At 40.6% G+C, this 24,197-nt stretch overlaps 1 protein-coding gene across 1 annotated transcript in view; it reads right to left on the reverse strand.

The window, feature by feature from the left end:
• LOC121510839 (SLX4 interacting protein) overlaps window positions 1–24,197 on the reverse strand; it is a 113,140-nt gene that overhangs the window by 24,600 nt on the left and 64,343 nt on the right. The window contains exon 6 of the mRNA XM_041789109.1: window positions 18,985–19,073. Within this exon, the coding sequence (XP_041645043.1) occupies window positions 18,985–19,073 (89 nt within the window). The remainder of the gene's footprint in view (window positions 1–18,984; window positions 19,074–24,197) is intronic.

Below are 24,197 nucleotides of genomic sequence, written 5' to 3' on the forward strand. Positions count from 1 at the left end.
TGAATGTTTAAGTTCATTTAGACTACCAAAAGGGTGCAATGAGGAACGTGTCATGGATTAAACTGATCCAGAGACAGAGAGAAGTTTTATGTTGCCCCCCCCCCCCCAAATGACCATCAATTCATTGTTGGGTGGGTGAGACTTTGGTCAACCAAGCTTTTCTTTGGCTGAACTTAAGGGCCTAGATTTCAGTTTGGCCAACATCCTTATATGCATTTTAAAATTCCAGTTGGTTGCACTAACTCCAGACCTCAATGATTTATCATTTTACAACTGCAGTGGCAATGCTAAATAACAACAGTCCCATTGGTGGATGTGCGATGTTGTCCCTATGTCCAACCTACATTAGTCTGTTTGACAGCCCCTAGAATAGTCAGGTAACTAAGCACTGTGCTTGCAGTCTTTGCAGTCTTTGTCTTTTGCTGCTTACAAAAATATTTAAGCTACAAATGATGCTGCTGTCATCACAGATACACCAGCATGACTCTCAAGGCAGACGCTCCATCACATGTGAGTGTACTCAGCTATCAGCGTGACCTTGTAATGCTTTTTGTAAATGCTGTAGCCAAATTTACAGTCCATTCATGACACAGATGTGCTGTTTATTACAGTTCAGAGAGTGAGTGCTGTAGTGTACAAGAGCCTTCTTGAATGAGAAGCTGCACTCATGGGGCTGGTCAGATAAACTTCCTGTAAATTCAAACATCATTTGAAATGGTTGACATTTAAGTGATATGATGAAAAGCTGCAAGTTTATTTGTGAAGTTTATGGAAAAAACAGTCACTTGATTCATCTTTTCTCGCTCTGTGCATGATGGTCAGAGCTTCTGTCAGAGGGCTGATATTTGAAATTTAAAAATAACTTAAAGATTTAAAAACAGTTTTTGATTTAAAACTTATAGACAAAAAAGGCACTACAATTTTAGGGTTTAACTTTCTTTTACATCCACAAAAAAACTGCAGTTTGCATTGCAGATTTTTCTCATATTGTTGAACTCTAACTAACACAGTTAATTGACTTCATCTGACCTTTAAGCTGACTAAAATCATAACAGAGCCATGGAGCTGTTCTTCTCTCAACCATACAGGACCGTATGAGTCTCCTCCCTCGCCAACAAGCCAACTGCCACCTTAAGTGGTGAATTTCCTGTGGGAAACACTGAGATGGTGCATGAACACAAGAAATATCACAGGCAATCTGGATTAAACAGTAAGTTGGCCTAATCTTGTTTGGAATGATTCAAACTCCCAATAGCTGGAAAGTGTCCCATGTACCAGGAGGGAGGGGTGTTGGTAAATAAGTACTTCTACCAGCTGCCGCCACCACAACCACCTCTCACAGCAACAAGGGTTTAACCCCCCCGCCGCCTGCCAGTCTGTTCGCCCCCACACAAAGCTGCACAACACTTCTCATGATGCAACACGTAGAGTAGAGAAACAGTGCCCTCCCCGGCCCGGAGCCTCCAGAACAGCATGGCTCCACCACGGGAGCTGCAACAAGACAGCACATCTGGATGTCAGATTACAGAGATAAACCTGGCAGAGGAGCGAGGAGAGCACAGTGAATGAATCATTCGCTTTAAAAGGATACCGGTACCGACTCTTGCAGCATGCCCCAACTCCCAACGACTCCTGGAAACAACGTTAAAAAGATAACCAGCTACAGGCGCCATAAAATACAGGGAATGCCATTTAAGATAAGGTAAAACACGAATAAGAAGATTATGTAGGTTATCTTTAAATGCAGCGGCACTTGAAAGTAATGCACGGATACAGCCAGATGGTTCCTGAGTAGTATAAAACAGTAGCTCCCAACCTTTATTTAGATTCTTACTACTTCCATCTAGAAAACCTGAACCCACTCAGACCCATACACTAAAAAAGTGATTGATATTAATTAATCATTGACATTTTTGTTGCACTGTCTGACACAGTGCCATCATAAAAGACAAAAAAAGTGTAGTGTGAGTCAAACTCATTAGTGGTAAACGGTTACTGACACAAAGACTGATAAGTAAATACTGCCATGTGCCATTGTCTTCTTTCTCCGTCTTCTTTGGCTATCCAAACAATAGATGGATCCAAATGATACTGCACTTTGACTTTTAGTTAGAATGTGCAAGTTAGGATGGGACAAATAAAAATAGGACTGTTATTTGTTTTCTCACTGTAACTAACTTGCCCTGGTATTTAAGCCACAGTCTGTTCTTGAAATCTACCAAATGCGAACGAGGTTTAAGCCGTCCTCCTGTGTGATGATTTCTATTTGTTCAGCAAAGTCTACAAAGTGCACTTTCTGTGCAGCTGTGTTGCTCTCTTAGTACCATGTTTTCACAGCATGGAGTTTCCTTATCTACCAGCTATAACACAACAGTTGAGCCCTCAGCCTGCAGTGATGAGGCAGATTTAGCTCATGAAACTCTGATCCTGCTCGTGTTTCCTCAGCTGATGTCTGTCCAGTCTCAAATACCATCACAAGAGCCACAATCCAAATGGTGAAAAGTGACTAAAATTAGCTAAAAAGCTGTAAAAAGGTGGGAAAATGGGGGGAAAGTGGTATTTAATGGAAAAGCAGCTGAAATAGATCAAAAATTGCAAAGAAGCAGCATAAAATTGGCTAAAATGGATGAAACCATGTCCAAAGGAAGTGGTAAAAATGGGCTAAAAGCAGCAGAAATTAATTTAAAATGGCAAAAAATGGAGGGAAAGGGGGCAAAATAGGCATACAATGGAGAAACTTGGGTGAAAAGTGGCAAAAATGGGTGCAAAGTCACAAAAAATAAGATACAGGTAGTCAAAAGGCAGCAAAAAATGAGTGAAAAGTGAGTAAAATGGGCAAAAAAGCTGTAAAAAGGTGGGAAAAGTTGTATTTAATGGCAAAAGTCACCTGAAATGGATGAAAAATTGCAAGCAAGCAGGATAAAATTGGCTAAAACTGATGAAAAAGGGCAAAAGTGGGATAAAAGTGGCAAAAATGGTCAAAAAAGTGGATGAAAGAAGTGGTAAAAATGGGCTAAAAGCAGCAGAAATTTATGAAAAGTGGCAAAAAAATGTAAAAAAGGGAAAAATAAAGGTAGACAATTAAGTTTTACTATTAAAACCTACTGTATAAGTGTGGGAAACAAACTGGTTAATGTAACTTGCAATGATAAAACTTCTGATGTCAAAGTTTAAAAGAATAATATTTCAAATTAAGACATAAAAGAGCCACAAATGATCACAAAAGAGCCTCACGTTCAGTATCACTGCTGTGACGTATCGTGAGCAACCGTGTGACTCCCTATCCCAGTGCAAATCTAATTTTGACATTCTCAGAGCAGGCAAAGCCTTTCACCCCATGAGATCTTTGACACCCCTCCTCTAGAGCCCAGACTGGAGGCTGGGAACCAACAGTCTAAAATACTCTGTTGTTGCAAAATATGACAAAACCTAGAGGTTTGTGCTACATAATACCCAAATCTGTACAACAGAAAGACATTCAAAACAAAGACTAGCAGGCTTTTTTGCAGCTTGATGGCTGTGCACTTTATGCAAGGACTTTAAGAGCCAAAGATGTCTTATAACCCAAACAGCACTGCAAACTTAGAGTTCAAACATGAGAAATTCCAGAGAAAACAAGTCAGAGAGTGGGCCAGCACTGAAAGCTCCAATCAACCATCAACTCCATATTTTCCTGTGATCTTCCCCAGCGGGAGTCGGATTGTTTGTTTTTGGATTACTGTGTCTTTGTAGCTCACCTAACACACACTAAACCAGAAAGATGCCATCGTTTAAAGCCAGTTATTCACTCGTCTGTCACAAAGAAATGAATCATTCCACTTGAGATGCTTGAATCCCATAAAGTATTTGTTATAAAAATGGAATTATTCTCCTCTCCCCTGGTAAGCCTTTGAACAGCTTTGTTATGGCTCAGCTAAGTATACAAAATCCTTAAACTGGCACCAAGAAACGACAACACATCTGAACTGTCGGGGCAAAAATAACCTCCTGCAGAGCTGTTCGTGAAATAAGTCACACAAATTCCACCCTGGCCCGGCCTTGTTTGTCTAAGCTCACCACATCTTCCTTGCAACAAAGTCAACAAACATGCATGGGCACATACTTGTCTAAAATAGAGGACAGTTCTTCTCCCTGAACAATGGTGAAGTTTTTGGATCCACCCATGTGCAGGGATTAAGACAAGCTGTTAACTGTTTGGACTCAATTCATGGAAATCAATGAAAGCAGATTAAGGCTGGATGAAATGACGGGGCACGATCGTGCTCTGTGCGAGATGATAGCTGCGTATTTGGCCTCGGCGGAGAGGAGATCAGCAGACACTGGACGCTTGGGAAAGCACTGCTGCTAGCCGATGCGAGCTGTGAAGAATAGAGGCGCGCTGAGGTCATGAGTAAACACACAGACTCGTCCAGAGAGAGGAGGGGGGGACTGGAAACACATCTGCTCTGCCTTTGATCCAAACTTCTGCGGCCCAGCACGCCACTCACCTCAGCTGCCCACTCTGCGCCTGACTAGAAAACAACGGCCGCAATCCTAAACACTAGTCCTTCCTTCCCATGCTGCCCTCCACACTGTCGCTGCTGACTCACAATAGGAGCTTTTTTTTAGAGGGACATGAATCTTCAAATGTCAAGGAAAAAAAATAACATTGTCTGGGAGATGCCTGTTTCGATTGCTTCCCACGGTCTCATGTAAATGTAGTTTAAACAGGCCAGACTCTGCAGAGGTTACAACAAGGCTGATATTCTTCTGTTTAGAGATCAAACATGAGATAATCATATCATCCTCTCAGATGTGATGGATGTCTGGATTATATTTATTTAACTTGTCAGAGTTGAATTTACAGGCATCTTTACGTGCAAAACAAATCAGTTGTCTGATGTTTGCACAGAAATTGTCTGTCCCATGAGCTTTGAGGACTATCTTTGACTATTACTATACTTAAACCAACCAGCAATCTCCAATAATGGAAAATAAAGCCATGTGGGAATGCAAAAACCTGCAGTTCCCTGAGGTTCCACCTGAGGCTGGCTACAAAGCCGTGTTTCCATCAGGGGGTCCGGTTTGATACCCTAAACCCCAAAATAGTTTGCGTTTCCACAGACACCTGTGCCCTCACTTGGTGGGCGGGCTGTAAAAGCATGCATGTGAAGTCACAGCGCGAGTCTGCTGGTCTAGCCGAAATTATAGAAAGGATGAGTGACAGAAATCAGCAGGTTATAAGCATTAAAAAGCTTTATTTCAGCTGAAAGTGCTTTAAAAAAAAACCTACATTTTAATGATGTTAATGGCAGTCAGTACAGATCCTCAGCTGATAGAATACGTGTACAGAGACGGTTTGTGTCGTAACTGTACGTTTATATGCAAATTCATCTAGTCTAGAACAGTTAATAAGACAAAATACAAAAGTTCAGAGCTGTACTCTGAGAATTTGCTGCATTAAATTAAGTAAAAGTTCAGCTGGTGTTAAAATCAAACTAGATTAAGTCAGAAATCCTGGGTGCGCTGATCTTGTTTTAAAATAGGCTGCAGCCCAAAGTTTTATGAGCCTGTTCAACAACCACAGAGCGATGTTTTCACAGGTTACCTAACGTAAGAAGTAGATTAATAACTAGTTACAGAACTGTTCTAAGGCTTCGTATTCACAAAACTGCAGCATTAATTGTGATGTGAGCCTTTGGGCTCTGTTTTGTGTTCTTACAATCAGGTCCAGATAAACGTCAGGGAACTTGATTCGTGGCCAGATACCAATATCCATAGACTAGGAAACAGTGTGGATCTCTGTCAAGTCCAAATATTTAGGCAGATATTAAACCGTTTTTCTCTCATTTTTGCCTGCTTCTCACAGAGCAGACTTCCGTGTTTTGAAGCCCGGAGGTGAGCAGCTGAGCAGCTGAGTCGCGCGCTGACGTGACGTCAGTGCAGCCCCCTATTGTTGTGTGTGTAGCTCCACCTTTTTGGTACGGGTAGGTAAGACTGGTACCCCTACGGAAGGGTGCCGAATAGTGGGACGGTACGGATTGGTTTTTTGGAACCCTTTCCAACTTTTGCTCTATAGAAATGCAAAAAAATGTGTGTCGTTCCACACTGAACAGAGCCTGACCGCTTGGTGGAAACGACCTAAAAAAGCCAAGAGAGTCCCATTTACACCCATTCAAAAAAGCCAGTTTTTACAGCAGAGCAGGATCACATCCTGGTCCAAAACAGAACTGTTCATTTCTTGATCAGTAAAACTGTAATGAGTGTTTTATGAAGGTTTAGCATTGTTCATAGAAGCAGGGCTGATCAGGCTGAAGGGCGGGCATGTTGTAGGTGTTTGTCAGGACACTTTTATGCTCCTGCACAGAAGCTGCATCATCACCTACACGTAGTCCTGAACCTTACACAGAGGCCTCCACGTGTAGCTCACATGCACCCAGTGTTACTTTTGGCAGCTAATTTAATTGTAGTTTTAGTTTTAGTCCGTAATTGAAATGTATTTTAGTTTTAGTCGCATTTTAGTCATTTCTATCCTTTTCAGTTTTAGTCTAGTTTTAATTGACGAAAACTCAAAACATTTTAGTGTCGTTTTAGTCCATAAAAAGTCCTCACATTTTAGTCTTTACTTTTAGTCCAAGCATTTATTTCTTGCCTAAATCTGGAACCAAATCATGGTAGCGGGTTCTCTGCACTCTGTCAAACCAGGGGTCCCTGCTCTCTACAGCTGAGAGGCAGAATAGATACAGTTGCATTGTTTTTGGAAAATTTACCCACAGTGGAGAAATATCACAGATTTTTAATATCCAATGAAAACTACATTACATTTTATTCTAGTTTTAGTCATCTTGACGAAAAGTAAACTTAGTTTTTGTCAGTTTTAGTCATCACAGATCTATTTTTGTTAGCTTTAGTCGAGTAATTGTCATGGAAAAAAGGCTGTCGACAAACATTTTCAGTCATAGTTTTAGTCTATGAAATTAACACTGCATGCACCTTCTCAAAATTGTAACTACACATCGAAACACAGTACACATCAAGCCCTTTGACTGGCCCGCCGGCTAGCACTGGCGATTGCCATTCTCTGAGTGATGTCTACAAGAATGTTGTGTGCACTAGAGAGAGATTTTAGCTGCAGAGGGCAATCTGATGTGATACGAGGAAATACAGTATAAAACTATGTGACAGCATGTGTTTGAAACAATAACAATGTAATGCAATAAAACAATTTAAAAGCATTTTGACTGAATGTGATACAATATTATGTGATAGGATGTATTGTGATACTGTACGTCACAACACAAATTGGGCCCGGGCCCCCCACATCCTCCCGTCTGGCCCCCAGAGCACCACCAAATTCAGAACATGTGCAGAGGAAAAGATAGGTTGTGGTTTAAAAAAAATAATAATAATAAAACAAAGCTCCTAACAACTATTAAAACAAGTTAAAAAAACAATTGGGACTGAAACTGTTTAAGCAGGAATGAATTTATGTTTCATTCATTTTTCTTTTCCGTTTTATTAGAAACCATCTGTCAGCCGTTACTAGCAAATATGATGCATGTTAAACACAAATTTATCAGTGCATTCCTGATAAAACTGCCATTTTCTATGTCAACGTTTGGCTTCAGGAATATTCAGCTAAAATATCTCAATCGCCCCCTTGTGGCTGGCTATGATAAATAGGACTAATCTCACTGTTAAAGCATAACAATTAGATATTTTTTAAATAATATTAAAACATTTTAAGAAAACATAAGTTAATGAGACCATTTAAAGAATTTCTTGAGTTTTTTTAGAGATCGGCCCCCAAAGTGTCTGTATAGGAAAAAGTCAGCCCTTTTCCAAATGTTGCTGATGACCCCTGTCTGGTTGTCAATAGATCGCTTACAGCTGCATGCTGTCTCTCCCTCCACATGTGACATCTCTGAGTTGAAAAACAGATATTTAAAGTCCCTGTAAAGTGAAATCCAACGTTTGTGTCCTAACACACTACATGCAGTCATGGACAAAAGTATTGGCATCCCAGGAATTTTTCCAGAAGATACACCATTTCTCCCAGAAATTGTTGCCATTACAAATGTTTTTGGTATACATGTGTTTATTGCCTTTATGTGCATTGGAGCAACACAAAAAAATCAGAAGAAAAAAGACAAATTTGACTTAATTTTATACAAAACTCAAAAAATGGGCAGGACAAAATTATTGGCACCCTCAATTTAGTATTTGGTTGCACACCCTTGGGAAAAAATAACTGAAACCAATTGCTTCCTATAACCATCAACAAGCTTCTCACACCTCTCAACTGGAATTCTGGACCACTCTTCTTTTGCAAACTGCTCCAGGTCTCTCAGATTTGAAGGGTGCTTCTTGCAACAGCAGTTTTAAAATCTCTCCATAGGTGTTCAATGGGATTTAGATCCGGACTTGTTGCTGGCCCCTACAGAACTCTCCAGAGCTTTGTCTCAAACCATTTCTTGGTGCTTTTTGAGGTATGTTTGGGGTCATTGTCCTGCTGGAACACCCATGACCTCTGACCCAGACCGGGCTTTCTGACACTAGGCCCTACATTGCGGCTCAAATTTTTTTTGATAGTCTCCAGATTTCATGATTCCTTGCACACAGTCAAGGCACCCAGTGCCAGAGGCAACAAAATAACCCCAAAACATCCCTGAATCTCCACCATGTTTGACTGTAGGTACTGTGTTCTTTTCTTTGTAGGCCTCATTCTGTTTTCTGTAAACAGTAGAATGACGTGCTTTTCCAAGAAGCTCTACCTTAGTCTCATCTGTCCACAAAATGTTCTCTCAGAAGGACTGAGGCTTACTCAGGTACATTTTTTGCAAACTCCAGTCTGGCTTCTTTATGTCTCTTTGTCAGCAGTGGGGTTCTCCTCGGTCTCCTGCCATCGCGCTTCATCTCATTCAGATGACCAGGTATGGTCCCAGCTGACACTTTTGCACCCTGAGTCTGCAGGACAGTCTGACTTTATGTGGAAGTTGACTGAGGATGTTTATCCACCATTCCAACTATCCTGCGTTGCATTCTTTTGTCAATTTTTCTCTTCCGTCCATGTCCAGGGAGATTAGCCATAGTTCCATGGGTTATAAACATCTTGATTATATTACACACAGTGGACAGAGGAATTTCAAGATCTCTGGAGATGGTCTTGAAACCTTGAGATTGTTCATATTTTTCCACAATTTTGCTTCTTAAGTCCTCACACAATTCTGGGCTCTTCTTTCTCTTCTCCGTGCTTGGTGTGACACACACAGGCACACAATACAAAGGTTGAGTCAACTTTTAGACATTCTACTGGCTTCAGGTGTGATTTCTAGATTTCCAGCACCTGTTTCTGTCACAGGTGAGTTTAAATGAGCATCACATGCTTGAAATAAAATGATTTACCCACAGCTTAAAAGGGTGCCAATCATTTTGTCCAGCCCATTTTTTGAGTTTTGTGTAAAATTATGTCAATTTTGTCTTTTTTCATCTGATTTTTTGTGTTGTTCTAATGCACATAAAGGAAATAAACACATGTATACCAAAAACATTTGTAATTGAAACAATTTCTGGGAGAAATGGTGTATTTTCTGGAAAAATTCCTGGGGTGCTAATACTTTGGTCCATGACTGTTGGAATATAGTTGCTGTAAACATGAGAAAACACTGATATCTACATGTAACTGAAGTCTAGATTTAGACTGTTAGAAAGTTTTTTATCTCTTTCCTGGCTTGGTTTCATGTGGGCGGGGCCAATATGTGGGCTCATGATGTCACAAGCCCACAGAGGGGATAGCCCCGCCCCTCTAACACTACAACATAAAATCACAGAGCACTTCATGTCAGTACGGTCTGTTGTTAGCTGATGTCACTGCCTTAATTAAAAGTTAACAATCAGTTAAATGCTGGTTTTCTGTTCACTGTGGCTGATTTGTCAAATCAGCCACAGTGGCATAGGATCATTTAAAGCATCATAAAACAAATGGAGATAGAAAACAGACTTTGTCTCTTCTCTGGCACAGAGCAGCTGCTCTCTGATCATAAGGTCAACATTCAGATTTTAATATTTTTTAAACCTGAGAGGATGGTATTTCTCCTGAGTGGGCGTGGCTTCAGCTCATTCAACAGACACGCCCACACCATCCTGGAGCAGATTCTACTGCCTCATTCTTAATGATTTTGAAGCTTAATTTAATAAATTTAGAGATGTTTTATTTGAATTTGACTGAAATTTGATTTAGAGGTTCATAACACAGTGACCTATCATACAATGAACCTAAATACAGATTTTTTTTTTTCATTTTACAGGGTCTTTCAATGTTTTTTTCCTCAAAACTTTAGTACTTTTGATACCATTGAACATAAAAATATATGATAAACAAAATGATGTAATGCCATAATGCAGCAACCAGCAACACAATCATTATATTGCGATCTGGATGACGATGTATTGCCCTATCAATATTTTGTCTCACGGCAACATCATCCATTTTTGTGTAAGAAGATGTGGGTTTACTCTCTTTGTGATCCTGGATGCTGCTCCAACAACAAAAAGAGGTACTGTGTACCAAATGTCTGCAAACTGGAGCCCCGAAGTACCAAAAATCAACAATAATTGGTATCCTTGCTCCTTCACCACTGCTGGAAATGACTAAATCTCACCATCTCCTCTTCAAACTGAACCACAGCTGAAAATATGACTAATAAGAGTTCACGGAGTACAGGAGACATACAACACGCTCAAGTGTGGGAGAGAGACGCTGGTTTTCACAGGACAAAAGGCCAACCATGATGTCAACTTAGTTCCCTCACAACATAACCCCCTGACCTCGTGAGAAGTGCAAATTTGATGAGTCCACATTTCCACTGCGGTTTAGATTTTTGTTAAATAAGTCACACAAACTGACTCCTAACAAACCTCCCTAAACACAGAGAAACGTGGCACTTATTTGGGACTAGCAGACTTTTTCTGTCAAGACTTGTGGGATTAAAGACCTGCTATTTAACAAATGAGAAACTCTGACATAAAACTCAACAGGCCCAATTATTTTTAGACAGCGATGTTATTATGCATTACATTACATTAGCCCACGTCGTAAAATTCTTCATTCAGTTAAAAGGCTTGGAAACATTTCTCCCTGACACACGAGGAGAGGACGTAAACAAATACATGTTTTTGTCATGTGAAAAACTTTCGCCATGCTGTCTGGTATCTTTCCCTTACAAACCACGTTCGAGGTTGGGCTAGTGAGAGCTCCACCACAAGACTCCCACCCTCCAATTCCCTCTGCTTGTACTGTATGAGCCCAGAGAACCACATCCTGAGGAGAGGAACGCAATCGACAGCAATGCCTCCTTGAACTGGAAAATTGGTTACACAATCTGAACTTTTCACTGACGACTCTGTTGCTCAAGTAAAAATATTACAATCGCTGCTTTCATTGGACGCCAAACTGAGGGGGAGCAGAGATGCTGGTAAAGGAAACAATGGTGAAAAAAAAAGTAGAAAAACAGCAGGAGACTGATCATGGGATGTGATTGGAGAGATGTCTGGCCTTGATGTGAGTGCCAAGGTGAAAGATGCACCATCATTTCCCAGGATTCTCTGGGGATTTCGGGATCAAATGAGCACTGTCTGAAAGATAGCTGCCTGAAACATGAACAGACAACTACAGAAATAGGTCTCATGACTGGGTAAGAGGATGATATAATGTAAACAGCATGCACTGTTAGAGGGAAATACCCACTGAACACCACATTATCTGAGTCCAATCCATCAGTTGACCATAGGATGTAAAGAAAAAGTGGACTCAGCCTGTATTTGAATGATCTACAAAAAGAATTCTAAACATCTAAACTCTATAAACTCTTCCATCAAGGCCTCTCAATCAAAACCTGAACAAAGTCGCCATGACAGGATTCAGACTGTCAAAACTATATAAATAAGGACCTCTCTGGCATTGAAACTATCAGTTGGAATTATTTCAGGTAGCATTTTACACTCCCCTCCAAAAGGTTTGTTATGGTTGGCCCATTTCTTTTATTTCTGCTGTAGACTGAGAACATTTGGGTTTGACACAAAAAGATTAATATGAGACAAGAGATCGACATTTCAGCTTTCATTTCCAGGTATTTACATCTGCAACAACTTAGGAGATAGCTGTATTTGTAACGGAACACCAAATTTTTAGGTGAGCAAAAGCATAATAACAGATAGACTTAGAACAGATTAAAGGGAATAAGACTTAATATTTATTTGACAATCCTTTGTTTGCAATAACTGCATCAAGCCTGTGACTTACTGACATCACCAAACTTTTGCATTCACCTTTATGAAGCTTTTCAAGGCTTTCACCCCAGCCTCTTTCAGTTGTTGTTAGTTTTGGGGAGTTACTCCCTTAAGTCTCCTCTTTAGCAGGCAAAATGCTCTATAGGTTTCAGGTCTGGAGATTGAGTTGGCCAGTCTGAGGCTGAGGCCCTGTCCACACGAGACAAAAACTATATATTGCCGTCTCGTTTTTGAAAAGTTTTCCGTAAAGATGGGATAGTTTCAGGAAATATCCGTGTAAGCATGGAACCACTGGAAACGACTGGAAACGCTGTAGTGCATATGCCAAGCCTGTACGTGGTGCTGTGTTGCCGCCACGGAAATGCACCAAAAGTGAAGAACATCACAGAAAACTGACACAAACTTTGTTCTAGTTGACCCTCTGGTTGTTCTCCGGGTTGGATTTGAGAACATATGGTGTGTGCGTTTCATAGTGGTGGTAAAGGAGAATCAGATTTTGCTGTAAAAGCCATAACAAGCTCAGTAGCTTCTGCAACACGAACACAACCCTGTAGTCCGCCATTGCTGTTTTGGCCGGACCCGCGCAGGCACCTTAAGGGAGCTACGCTGTGTGTGACGTAATCGTTTCAAGAAAGATGCGGATAGCCCTCCATACGGAGATGAAACGGTAGTCATTTATGGATTTATGCACTCTGGGACCCATTTTCAAAAAGTATAATTTACGGTCACCCACAATGCTGTTTGTGTGGATTAAACGGCGATACAACAAAAAACTTTTGCGTATACGCCCAAATTTTTCTTCGTGTGGACGAGGCCTTAATCCCAATTCTCCCTTTAACCCTCAATCTTAACCCTCAGTCTCAAAATTCATTTACCGCGAAGTGCGAGGGCTGTCCCAATTCTCACGAGAGTTGAGTTGGAGGCAAGTTTGACGGCTTTATCTCCCTCAGTTTTGAAATGTTCCTGGAGCTCCCTTGGTATTGAGGTTTATCGCTCAAAGAATGGCGGCAAATGCAGGGAAGAAATTGAGCTACAAATGTAAATTTCTTTGTTATTAGAGATGTAAAAATTACCAAAACCACCCTAATATCTTAGTTTAATGTTATTTTATGGATTATTTGCCTTTTTATAGCATAAAATTTACTTTTATTTTTACAATCATAAGCCGGTAACCGTGACATCGCGGACAAGCCTACGAATTACAAGTGGTGTTTGGCGTTAGCTAATGGCCGTGTTATATGTGGACTTTCAGCTGAATATGTCCGTGGTTGTTGTGTTTATACTTTATTTGGTTGAGTATTAACATATTCTCATTCTTCTTCTTCCAGTTTTGGCACATTACTGCCCTCTACAGTCTGAAATCGTAACTGCAATTAAGGGGTGTCCCATTTCTAAGTCACGAGATGGCCCTAACACTTGGTTTTGAGGGGTGAGATAAGACTGAGGGTTGAGCTTGAGGGTAAGATTGAGGGTTAACCCTTTAAGCACCAAAGTCGCAAAATTGCGACAAGCAACACCGCTGAATTAAACAGGCTGTAGCTGCAAGTATGGTGCCTAATGTTGTTACTACTTTACACCAGGAGCTGGTGGACATGAGTAACTTCAATCCCAGCAGCATTTGTGAGCGTGTTTCTATTCAAAGTTTTGGAGAGAGTTTGAAGACGCACCGCCGGTCAAGGAGACGAGAAAGTGGGAGAAATGGTTGTAGTCGGAGCATAAAAGAGAGCGAATTGTAGCCAGAATACTCACAATGCCAGGAGGAATAGTAGAATATTCACCTCTGTGATGATGACGTTCAGTCATCCGGTAATAGCGGTGCATCAGAGCCACAGTGACTCCGTGCGCCATGACAGTCCACCAGCAGCACATACCAAAGCTAATGCTTTTCCTCACCGGGGCCGGGGTGGGAGTAATCGGCAAATGTCAATGAGGGGACGTGGTGGGGGTTTCAGGGGTGGTCAATACAGGACGTTCAGTTGTCCGGTGAGACCGAAACTGCCATGCATCTGTGAGCAGCAACCGCGAGTATGGCGCCATGAGAGTCCACAAAGCAGCACACACCAAAGCCAATTCTTTTCCTCACAGTGGCTGGGGTGGGGACATGGTGGGGATTGCAGAAGTCAAAACATGAATATTGACGGAGGCAGCAGGAATTAAAAAAACACCGCGGAGGTCGGGGCAGACGTGGTAGAAGCAGTGGCAGGCCACCTGGTGACATCCGAATATGCAAATTAGATAGTGAATTTACTCTCAGCACAACTTTGGGTCATTCTGAAGATTTTTCTCATTTACAGTATGCCTTTATCTCTAACCACTTTCAAGTTACAGCCTTCCCAAATCTTGATATTACAATTGAATATTTTCTGGAAAAAACGGTGGCGCCCAAAGAGTTAAGGGGAGAATTGGGATTTAGCCTAAAACCATTCTGATGTCACTAACAGTTGTTTTAGGGTCTTTCTTTACAGCTCTCACAATGTTTCTGTCATTAAGTGCTGCTGTTTTCCTGGGTCTAACCATTCAACATCTGTTACTAAGTACACCAGTGGTTTCTTTCTTCTTCAGGACATTGCTAATGGTTGTACTGGTTATGGCCAATGTTTTTGCAGTGGCTCTGATTTATTTCCCATCTTCTCTCAGCTTCACAATCGCTTGTTTTTCACCCATAGACAGCTCCCTGGTTTTTAAATTGTTTACACCTCTAACTATAAATGCAGACTGCACAGGAAAAACCTAAATCTAAAACTGAGTGTAGACATTAAGTGCTATTTATTGTGTGAATAATCAATGTAATAGAACACACCTGAGCAACAAAACACACCTGTCAGTCACATGTTCCAATATTTTTGCTCACATGAACAATGGGTGGGTTCAAACACAAGGTGATATCTCCAAAGTGGTGTACGAGATCCAGATGTAAACACCTGGAAATAGAAGCTGAGATGTTGATCTATTGTCTCATAGTCATCTTTTGATCTCAAACCCAAATGTTTTTCTTATATTGTTTGATTTCTGATATTTGGATTTATTTTTTAAATTCTTTTAATGTTGTGGTTCTAATGATGTTTGTGTTAGTTTGTTAAGTTTCAGCGTGTCTGAGTTTCCAAGTATTTCTCGAGGATCTGGCTGCAGAGCTCTACAATGCAGTGACCTCAACCATGGGGCGCAAAGTCACGTACATTACCTAAGTGGGGATTTTCAGCTTGCTGTTACAGTAAGATGCTGTTTTATAAAACAGCAGAATTTTATGAATTAGAATCAAAAATTTACAGAGGAGGACACATTTAAATACAACACACCCCAAACTGAGGAAAGAAATTTACAGGAATTCTCCATCAGACTGTTCCCCTCTCAACACTCCCTCCCTCAGGTCCAAACCTTAATCATTTAGCATAGGTGTCTGGTTAAAAAAAATCCAAGATAAAATAAACTATGTACAAAATACACTATACTGCCAAAAGTATTTGCTCACCTGCCTTGACTCGCATATGAACTTAAGTGACATCCCATTCTTAATCCATAGGGTTTAATATGACGTTGGTCCACCCTTTGCAGCTATAACAGCTTCATCTCTTCTAGGAAGGCTTTGCACAAGATTTAGGAGTGTGTTTATGGGAATTTTTGACCATTCTTCCTGAAGCGCATTTGTGAGGTCACACACTGATGTTGGATGAGAAGGCCTGGCTCTCAGTCTCTGCTCTAGTTCATCCCAAAGGTGTTCTATGGGGTTGAGGTCAGGACTCTGTGCAGGCCAGTCAAGTTCATCCACACCAAACTCTCTCATCCATGTCATTATGGACCCTGCTTTGTGCACTGGTGCACAGTCATGTTGGAACAGGATGGGGCCATCCCCAAACTGTTCCCACAAAGTTGGGAATTGTCTAAAATCTCTTGGTATGCTGAAGCATTCAGAGTTCCTTTCACTGGAACTAAGGGGCCAAGCCCAGCTCCTGAAAAACAAGCCCACATCATAATCCCCCCTCCACCAAACTTTACACTTGGCACAGTGCAGTCAGACAAGTACCGTTCTGCTAGCAACCACCAAACCCAGACTCGTCCATCAGATTGCCAGATGGAGAAGCAAGATTGGTCACTCCAGAGAACAGGTCTCCACCGCTCTAGAGTCCAGTGGCGGCATGCTTTCCATCACTGCATCCGACGCTTTGCATTGCACTTAGTGATGTATGGCTTGGATGCAGCTGCTAAACCATGGAGACCCATTCCATGAAGCTCTCTACATACTGTTCTTGAGCTAATCTGAAGGCCACATGAAGTCTGGAGGTCTGTAGCCATTGACTCTGCAGAAAGTTGGCGACCTCTGCGCACTATGCGCCTCAGCATCTGCTGACCCTGCTCTGTCATTTTACATGGCCTACCACTTGGTGGCTGAATTGCTGTCGTTCCCAATGGCTTCCACTTGACTGTGGAATATTTAGGAGCGAGGAAATGTCACGACATGGTATCGCGTCGACGACGTGGCATCCTATCACAGTACCACACTGGAATTCACTGAGCTCCTGAGAGTGAGCCATTCTTTCACAAATGTTTGTAGAAACAGTCTGCATGCCTAGGTGCTTGATTTTATACACCTGTGGCCATGGAAGTGATTGGAACACTTGATTGCAATTATTTAGATGGGTGAGTGAATACTTTTGGCAATATAGTGCAAGTCTACAAGAACTGGTAAATAAATGTGTATATAACAGAATCATACATTCCAGGTAAAATTAAGACCAGTTACATAAAGTGAATTAAAACAGAAATAAAGGAAATAAGTAAAGTTGGAATTGCAACAAGCAACAAATAAGCTTGACTTACACTGGCATGTACTTAAATCAGTAACAGAGAAGGGTTATGTTAAAGAACTCCAAAACTTTAAAAAGTCTCCCCAGATCAAGATAAATCTGGTACGCCCCTTCAATCTTTTCATTTGGTAGACATGATGCTACTTCATCAATCCTCAGCTGTTTATGCTGCTGCGTTTAAAGCACTCTCAGTTGAAAACCGTTGAACTTTTGGAACAGAGCTGGGCTCATCAATGTCACTTCCCCCTGGCTCGCCAAAGAAAGAATCTGACCCGCCTTTCTTCGTCTTTTATCAAGGGTAGTTTTCAGGTCCTTCGCCTCAAAGGAGCCAGTTGAGGTGCCTCCTGGTCACCTCCCTATGGAGGTCTTCCAGGCACATTCAACTGGGAGGAGACTCCGGAGTAGACCCAGGACTTAGTGGAGAGATTATATCTCATCTGGTCTGGGAACGCTTAAGGCCCCGTCCACACGGAGATGAATTCAGGCGTATACACAAAAGTTTTTTGACGTATCGGCGTTTCATCCACACGGAAACGGCATTTTGGGTGACTGTAAATGATACTTTTTGAAAATGGGTCCCAGAGTGCATAAATCCATAAATGACTACCGTTTTGTCTCTGTGTGGAGGGCTACCTGCATCTTTCTTGAAACGAGTACGTCACACACAGCGTAGCTCCCTTAAGGTGCCTGCGTGGATCCGGCCAAAACAAAAATGGCGGACTACACGGTTGTGTTCGTGTTGCAGAAGCTACTGAGCTTGTTATGGCTTTTACAGCAAAATCTGATGCTCCTTTACACCACTGTGAAACGCACACACCATATGTTCTCAAATCCAACCCGGAGAACAACCAGAGGGTCAACTAGAACAAAGTTTGTGTCAGTTTTCTGTAATGTTCTTCTTCTCTTTTGGTGCATTTCCGTGGCAGCAACACAGCACCACGTACAGGCCTGGCATATGCACTACAGCGTTTCCAGTCGTTTCCAGTGGTTTCATGCTTAAGCCGATATTTCCTGAAATGATCCCATCTTTACAGAAAACTTTTCAAAAACGAGACGGCAATATAATGTTTTTGTCTCCATGTGGACAGGGCCTAAGAATTCTCCAGGAAGAGATGGAAAATGTTGAAAACGGATGAGTGGATGGATGGACGGATGGATGGATGTTGATTGGGGCATTTTTTCATTTTTATTGTTGCGTCTGAAACAAAGCAGGTATTGTTGTTAAAGTGTGGCACTGGCTTTCTTCTGAAAAGTTGCTAAAAAGATGTTCATTCATCCTTGTCAGACACATTATAATGTGCATCCATCTTTTTTTCCAAATACAGTCACCTCTGAATCCAAAACACTAAGATCTCATCTGACTGTCTTCTATAAAATCCGCCTCGCCTGCAGAGCCACACTGTGCTTGGTTTTCAGAAAAAAGAAAAAATCTTCTGTTTTGTTTTCCCTAACATATTTTTGCCAAACAGATCTTTTAAAAGTATTCCGACTTTCTCAGAAGTGAAAATGTGAACAATTATTTTTGGCGATATTTTTGACCACCCATTAATGTTGAGGTTAAAAACAATCCCGTGTTTAAGTTGGTCAAAAAAGAACAAAAACTTTTCGGCTGGGGTTGAATTGGCAGAGCGTGGAGTGGGAACTGTTCGAAGAAGAGGGATGGCTCCGCAGCTTTGGACTCCACCTCACCACACCCGGCCCCCCGCCATTCTCCCTCTCCTCTTCACAAGGTCTCTGAAAAGCCAGAGACCACCCCCTCCCCTCCCTTCCCCTCCCCATGCTCACATAAACAGATCAGCATACATAAAGTGAGAGCACAATTTGGCAACACATCCCTATAATAACACTCAGAGCCATGCGGGACAATCTGCCAGGCGACTGGAAGAGGAAATAGAGGAGTATAAACAGCACTCACCGCGGCCAGGCTCGGGTTTCCACGGAGCGCCGAGGCATCCTCCGCACAGCTCACACACACAACATAGCGTTCAGGAAACACACGCAAATCTGAAGGCAGAGACAACGCAGAGCCACACTAGTTAATATCAGGGTTCACCTCTAATTATGAGTACAAGACAGACCGAGGGGACTGTGGTGGAGCTTTGAATTCACATCTACAAGACACCAAGTATTTCACTATCCCCCAGACCGGGGAGAAAATGATAGTTTACACATAACTGCTTAGCTTTATGAGCCGCATAAGCAGCATGAAATATTAGAAAATTTGATGTTGATAGTGGCTCTTGGGAGTAATTTGACTGTTTCAAAGACTTCAAAGGCAAAGATCATTTACTAAAGCAACACTATAACATATATTGTATCATGATAATAAATCTAATCAACCTCAGCTTGTCCAATAAACTGGATCTGATCCCCTGCCTGTTAAATAGTCTGGAAATTAAAGGGTTTCATCATGGCTTTCCTAATGACAAAAACGGATTCTGTTGAAAGTTTTGATAGAACAAACTGCCTTCATAAGCAAACAAACAGGCCTATTAATAAAATATTACTTATTTCTCATGCTTTCCAGTTTTTTTTTCAAAGATTTTACACCAGCACTGAGTTGAAACCATTAAAACTCTTATTCCTCCTCAGTGGCCATTTCTACAAACACTGGTTTTGCTCCAGTTGTCTGGATCAGGGGTTGGTAAACACAGCCAGTGCAAACATTTTTGTTAAACACAGGCAGACCTTACACAGAATATACCAAACCCATACATAAATACTGGCATACTGTATGTGGTGTATGGAATAGGCTCAGGAAAGATGAATATGTCACTGAATTGGTCATTTAAAAAAAAACAGCTGTACCCCTGTCCACCATTTAACACATACTGTAAGACTGAACAGCAAAAAACATTTTAAAAATTAACTTAAAAATAAAGAAAAACAAATATTTCATCTCTATTTCTCTTTGTTAATGGAACACAATTTTAGTTTTAATTAAACAGTACTGAATCACTTTAAGTACTTTAGCCATTGTACTCAAATTATGTAACAATCACTCGTTACTCTGCAGAGTTTTCCCGTAATGCCTTCTGGCACTTTTGCACATGAGTGAAGTTACTGACTCAGTTAGTGAAGTTCCATCTGCACTGAGAGAAATGAATCTGGGCAAAAGTAAATTTAAATTTAATCTTCAACATCAACAATAAAAATACAAGTTTTTAGCTTGACATAAGTAAATCTAATTTTGTTGTCAGTTTTAAAAGACCTTGTGAATTTTTTTCATAAACAAGAATAATTTAGGTCATGTAAACCAATCTTCCAAAGTTTATCTACATAACTAAGCCTGACTTTGTTACCTTTACTCAGTTGCATTCTGTGTTTCAAAACTACAAAATACTACAAAATTCATGAATAAATGCCCCTGTGATGCATTGTGGTTATTTCAAAAGAGTGATAAATGGTTTTTCTAACAATCAGGAATAGATGAACTGCTAACTGAAGGCATGGCAGTGATGATAGATCAGATTGGTGGGATTCAAATCTGGGGCAGAATTTTCCCATGATGCCCGGGGGCAAAGTGTTTCTATGTGTTTAGATCTGTTTAAATGTGATCAGGTGAGTTTAGATTTTGAAGGTTGTACAGAGATCACTGCTGGGATTTCTTGGTTTGTCTTTCTGATGGATTACTGTTGATTTTGATGGTCAACACTTTTGCACCATTAGTGAAAAGAGGACTTCCTGAAAATGAGTTCAACTGCCTGAGTTATGTAGTTAAATATATAACCATCTTATGATAATTTGACTGAAGGGGGCAAATCAAGAAGGTGGGGAAACAAATGCAGATACTTGCTGCATATCCTTCCCATTGCAAGCATTGTTACAGGTGTCTCTGATGAATACTACTAGTGGGAGGGAATCCTAAACTAAACTGTACATATTATTGTGTTAAACTGCACTGAAAGCATGAGTCATTTTTACAAGCTGAGAATAAATGAAATTACATGTATTTCAAAGAAAGCATTAAGTTAAATAAAGATTTGTCTTGTTGAATCTACTCGAAAATGTAAGTAAATTTCACTTCACTTCACTTTTTTTGTTCATGAACTGACACAGAGTAGTAGTTTTTACAAAGAATAAACTGGCTAATCTATAAAAAATTGATGCAAAAAGTTGCCTAGGTTTTTCTAAGAAGATTGAGCTGAATATTTTTATCAGTGTGAGGGGAGCAAAATCAGCGTAGCCAAGTTGAGCACTTTCAGGTTGAGTGTGCTCCTCACTGTCATTGCTCTAGCCATTCAAGGTAACACTTAGGTGGCATGAAGGTTCAAAATAAAAGCATGTGAAAGAAGAAAAGACTGCGGTGGATGGGAAACGCGTAGATTTAGGAAAAGTTCTTTAACATGAATTATTGAGTCGGACTTAACAGAATTTTTAAGTCTCAACATCTTAGTCAAACCTAGCACAGGTTAAGTTAACCCAACACAAATGTACAAGTAAAACCGAGTTGATTTAACTTAAAATGGCTTAATACCTGCTACTTAAATGCTATTTTTTCAGTAATTTTTACTTCAAATTTCTAGGTAATCAGTTTTCTATAATATTTTGAGTTCTATTACCTTGTCAGGTATCTACAGACATCTGTGCTTGTTTGCTTTGTTTCTTCTGAGGTCACATGATCACCCAAGGTCCTGGGATGTCAGTAGGTGTGTGGTCTCCAGTGATCTGATCTGAAAATTGTTTGAAAATGTCCTGATGTGTGTGGTCTCCTACAGTTTTAAAGTTGTGTAGGATTTTAAAATCATTTAGTATGTGGCCAGCCTTAGATCAAGCCAAAATGTAAAGGCACACCATCTTCATATGCATGCAAAATCATATCTTAGTTGTAGTATGACAAACGGTTGAAGCACAATGTACACCTAGACGTGCCTCACTGCCCCATCTGGGAACAACTAAATGATATGAAAAAATGCTAAAGTTGATGTTTTTGAAGCCTAAATTTTAGCCATACTTGCCCTATTCACAGTTACTGATTCAGCTGTACCCATTCATACATTTTTGCACCTGCTTATAGTCATTTTTACACCAAATTCTCCAAAACATGTGCCTACTAAATAAAAGCATAGTGAGAAAACACACAGAACACCACAGAAAAAATATATCTAAGAGGTTGCAAAACTTTTGAATATTTTTATACCTTATGATATTGTGAGTTTTAAAAGTGGTTATCATTGACCAATGATAGATTTCAAAAAGATCTTGGGTTGTTGTATAGTCATTTTAACCAGCCATGGTTGTGACTGGACTTTGAATTATGTTGCATCAAGACAGGAATCAATATTGCTCATGTTTTTTAAATAAGAAATATTTAGGCGATCTTATGCCTTTATTTAAAAAAGACAGAGGAAAGTGCAGGGAATGCAGAAAAAAGACAAGGTAATTACATGCTAAAAAAGTGCTGCAGGTTGGAGTTGAACCTGGGCCACCTGCAAAGAGGTTAAAAAAAAAAAAAAAAAAAAAAAAAACACCCTTTGTACAAGTCCAAACTGCCAAGCCATCAGCATAAAGTTGGATTACAAAATCAGCGTAATTGGGCTTCAACCTGCAGTTCATCCACAAAATTTGGTGAGATTTTCAGTTTCTTGCATGCGTGAACATGCTGGACATCATGGACATCAAGCTGCTTCCAATTTTAGAAATCCAGGATATAAACCTGGATCAAAGACTCAGTATTTCAATGTTCCTTTAATTATGTTTTGTGTTGTGGCGAGGGAGGACATAAAGTCCAGTGATAAAATGCCACTGCATCTCCACTAGCTTTTTTTTTGCTCTAGCTTTAATTGTGCATTTTTGTTATGAGCAACAAGCAGACTGGAAAGACGCCTTTAATTATCTGTGTTAAACCTATATTGATTTTAAACAACATAACAAGCAAAGTTAGTGTACCAAATTACACAACCTTTGACCCAAGAGACTGGGTCTAATTTGGCGCGTCAGGGACCTGCTGAGAGAAGCCGTCATCTCAGTCTGCAGCAGGTCAGAGCGGTCTGAACGTCCGGGCCCCTCAGGGAGCAGATATTAACTTTACTGACAGGAAGAGAGCCATGTTGGTCCCATGAAAAGGTGGCCAAGGGTCACAGACACTAGATGAGCCGTGGAGATAGATTCTCACTAGCCTCCAATCTCCCTCTCTCCCATTCTCAGTAGCCTCTCCAGGGAACCACTTAATGGCTGCATGCTCTCAAAAACACCCCGAGCAGGTAGAGACAGCACATAAAGAACAAGTGAGGGGGAGAAAAATCAACATGCAGACCACAGATGACTTGATCTTTCTGTGGGAAATTTGGCTGAGAATGAGTCGTTGAGACGTCTATTCCTGATTCATGTCACTGGGAATTGATTCATTGAAAACATGAGTTATGAACCCCTAGGGCTGGGAAATATATCCAGTTTTATGACCATATTTTTCAGCAGACATACAGGATTGGACAATATCATTTCTATCAATAGAACAGTAGTTTATGATGATGCTGATTAGAAAATAGATACCCATCCTAATGCTCAGTAAAAAGACTGTTTACAGTCAGAGCTCCGAAAAGCAGCAGGTTTATTGACCACAAGATAGTTTAGTTTATTTAGTATAATGGGAAATGATGATTTGATGAATTTATTTTATAAGTTTAATTCTGTAACATTTGTTTAATTAGTAAAAAAATGAAATGTTTTTGTTTAACACCACAGCAACAAAAATAGAAGCCCTAGACCCCCAGTATTGGGCAATTTACTGTTTTCGATAATAGAAAATTGCAAGAAAACTCCATTGTCTGAGAAAGGGAGTGAGACTGGAGAAGAGTGATGGTTTTCCATGCTCCTCACCTGTTCCATCCACTGTTTATAAAATTAGAAATGCAATTCAGATAACGATCTCTGTCTCTCTTTAGTCAAAAATAAAACTTAACAGTAGGGCTGAAAAATTTGTGAAAATGTACTGGGGTGACTGTGGCTTGGAGTCAGTTGTCCTGCAATCGATCCCCAGCTCCTGCAGTCACATGTTCAGTCTATTCTTGGGCAAGACACTTAACCCTATTTTGCCCCCACTGCTCGGTAAATGGGTATGGATGCATTTGAATGGGATTAGCTAATACTGATGGCCAATTCTCCAGAACTACCTCTGCTATCAGTGAG

This window comes from Cheilinus undulatus, linkage group 6 (genome assembly GCF_018320785.1).
Source record: "Cheilinus undulatus linkage group 6, ASM1832078v1, whole genome shotgun sequence".
Classification (NCBI taxonomy): domain Eukaryota; kingdom Metazoa; phylum Chordata; class Actinopteri; order Labriformes; family Labridae; genus Cheilinus; species Cheilinus undulatus.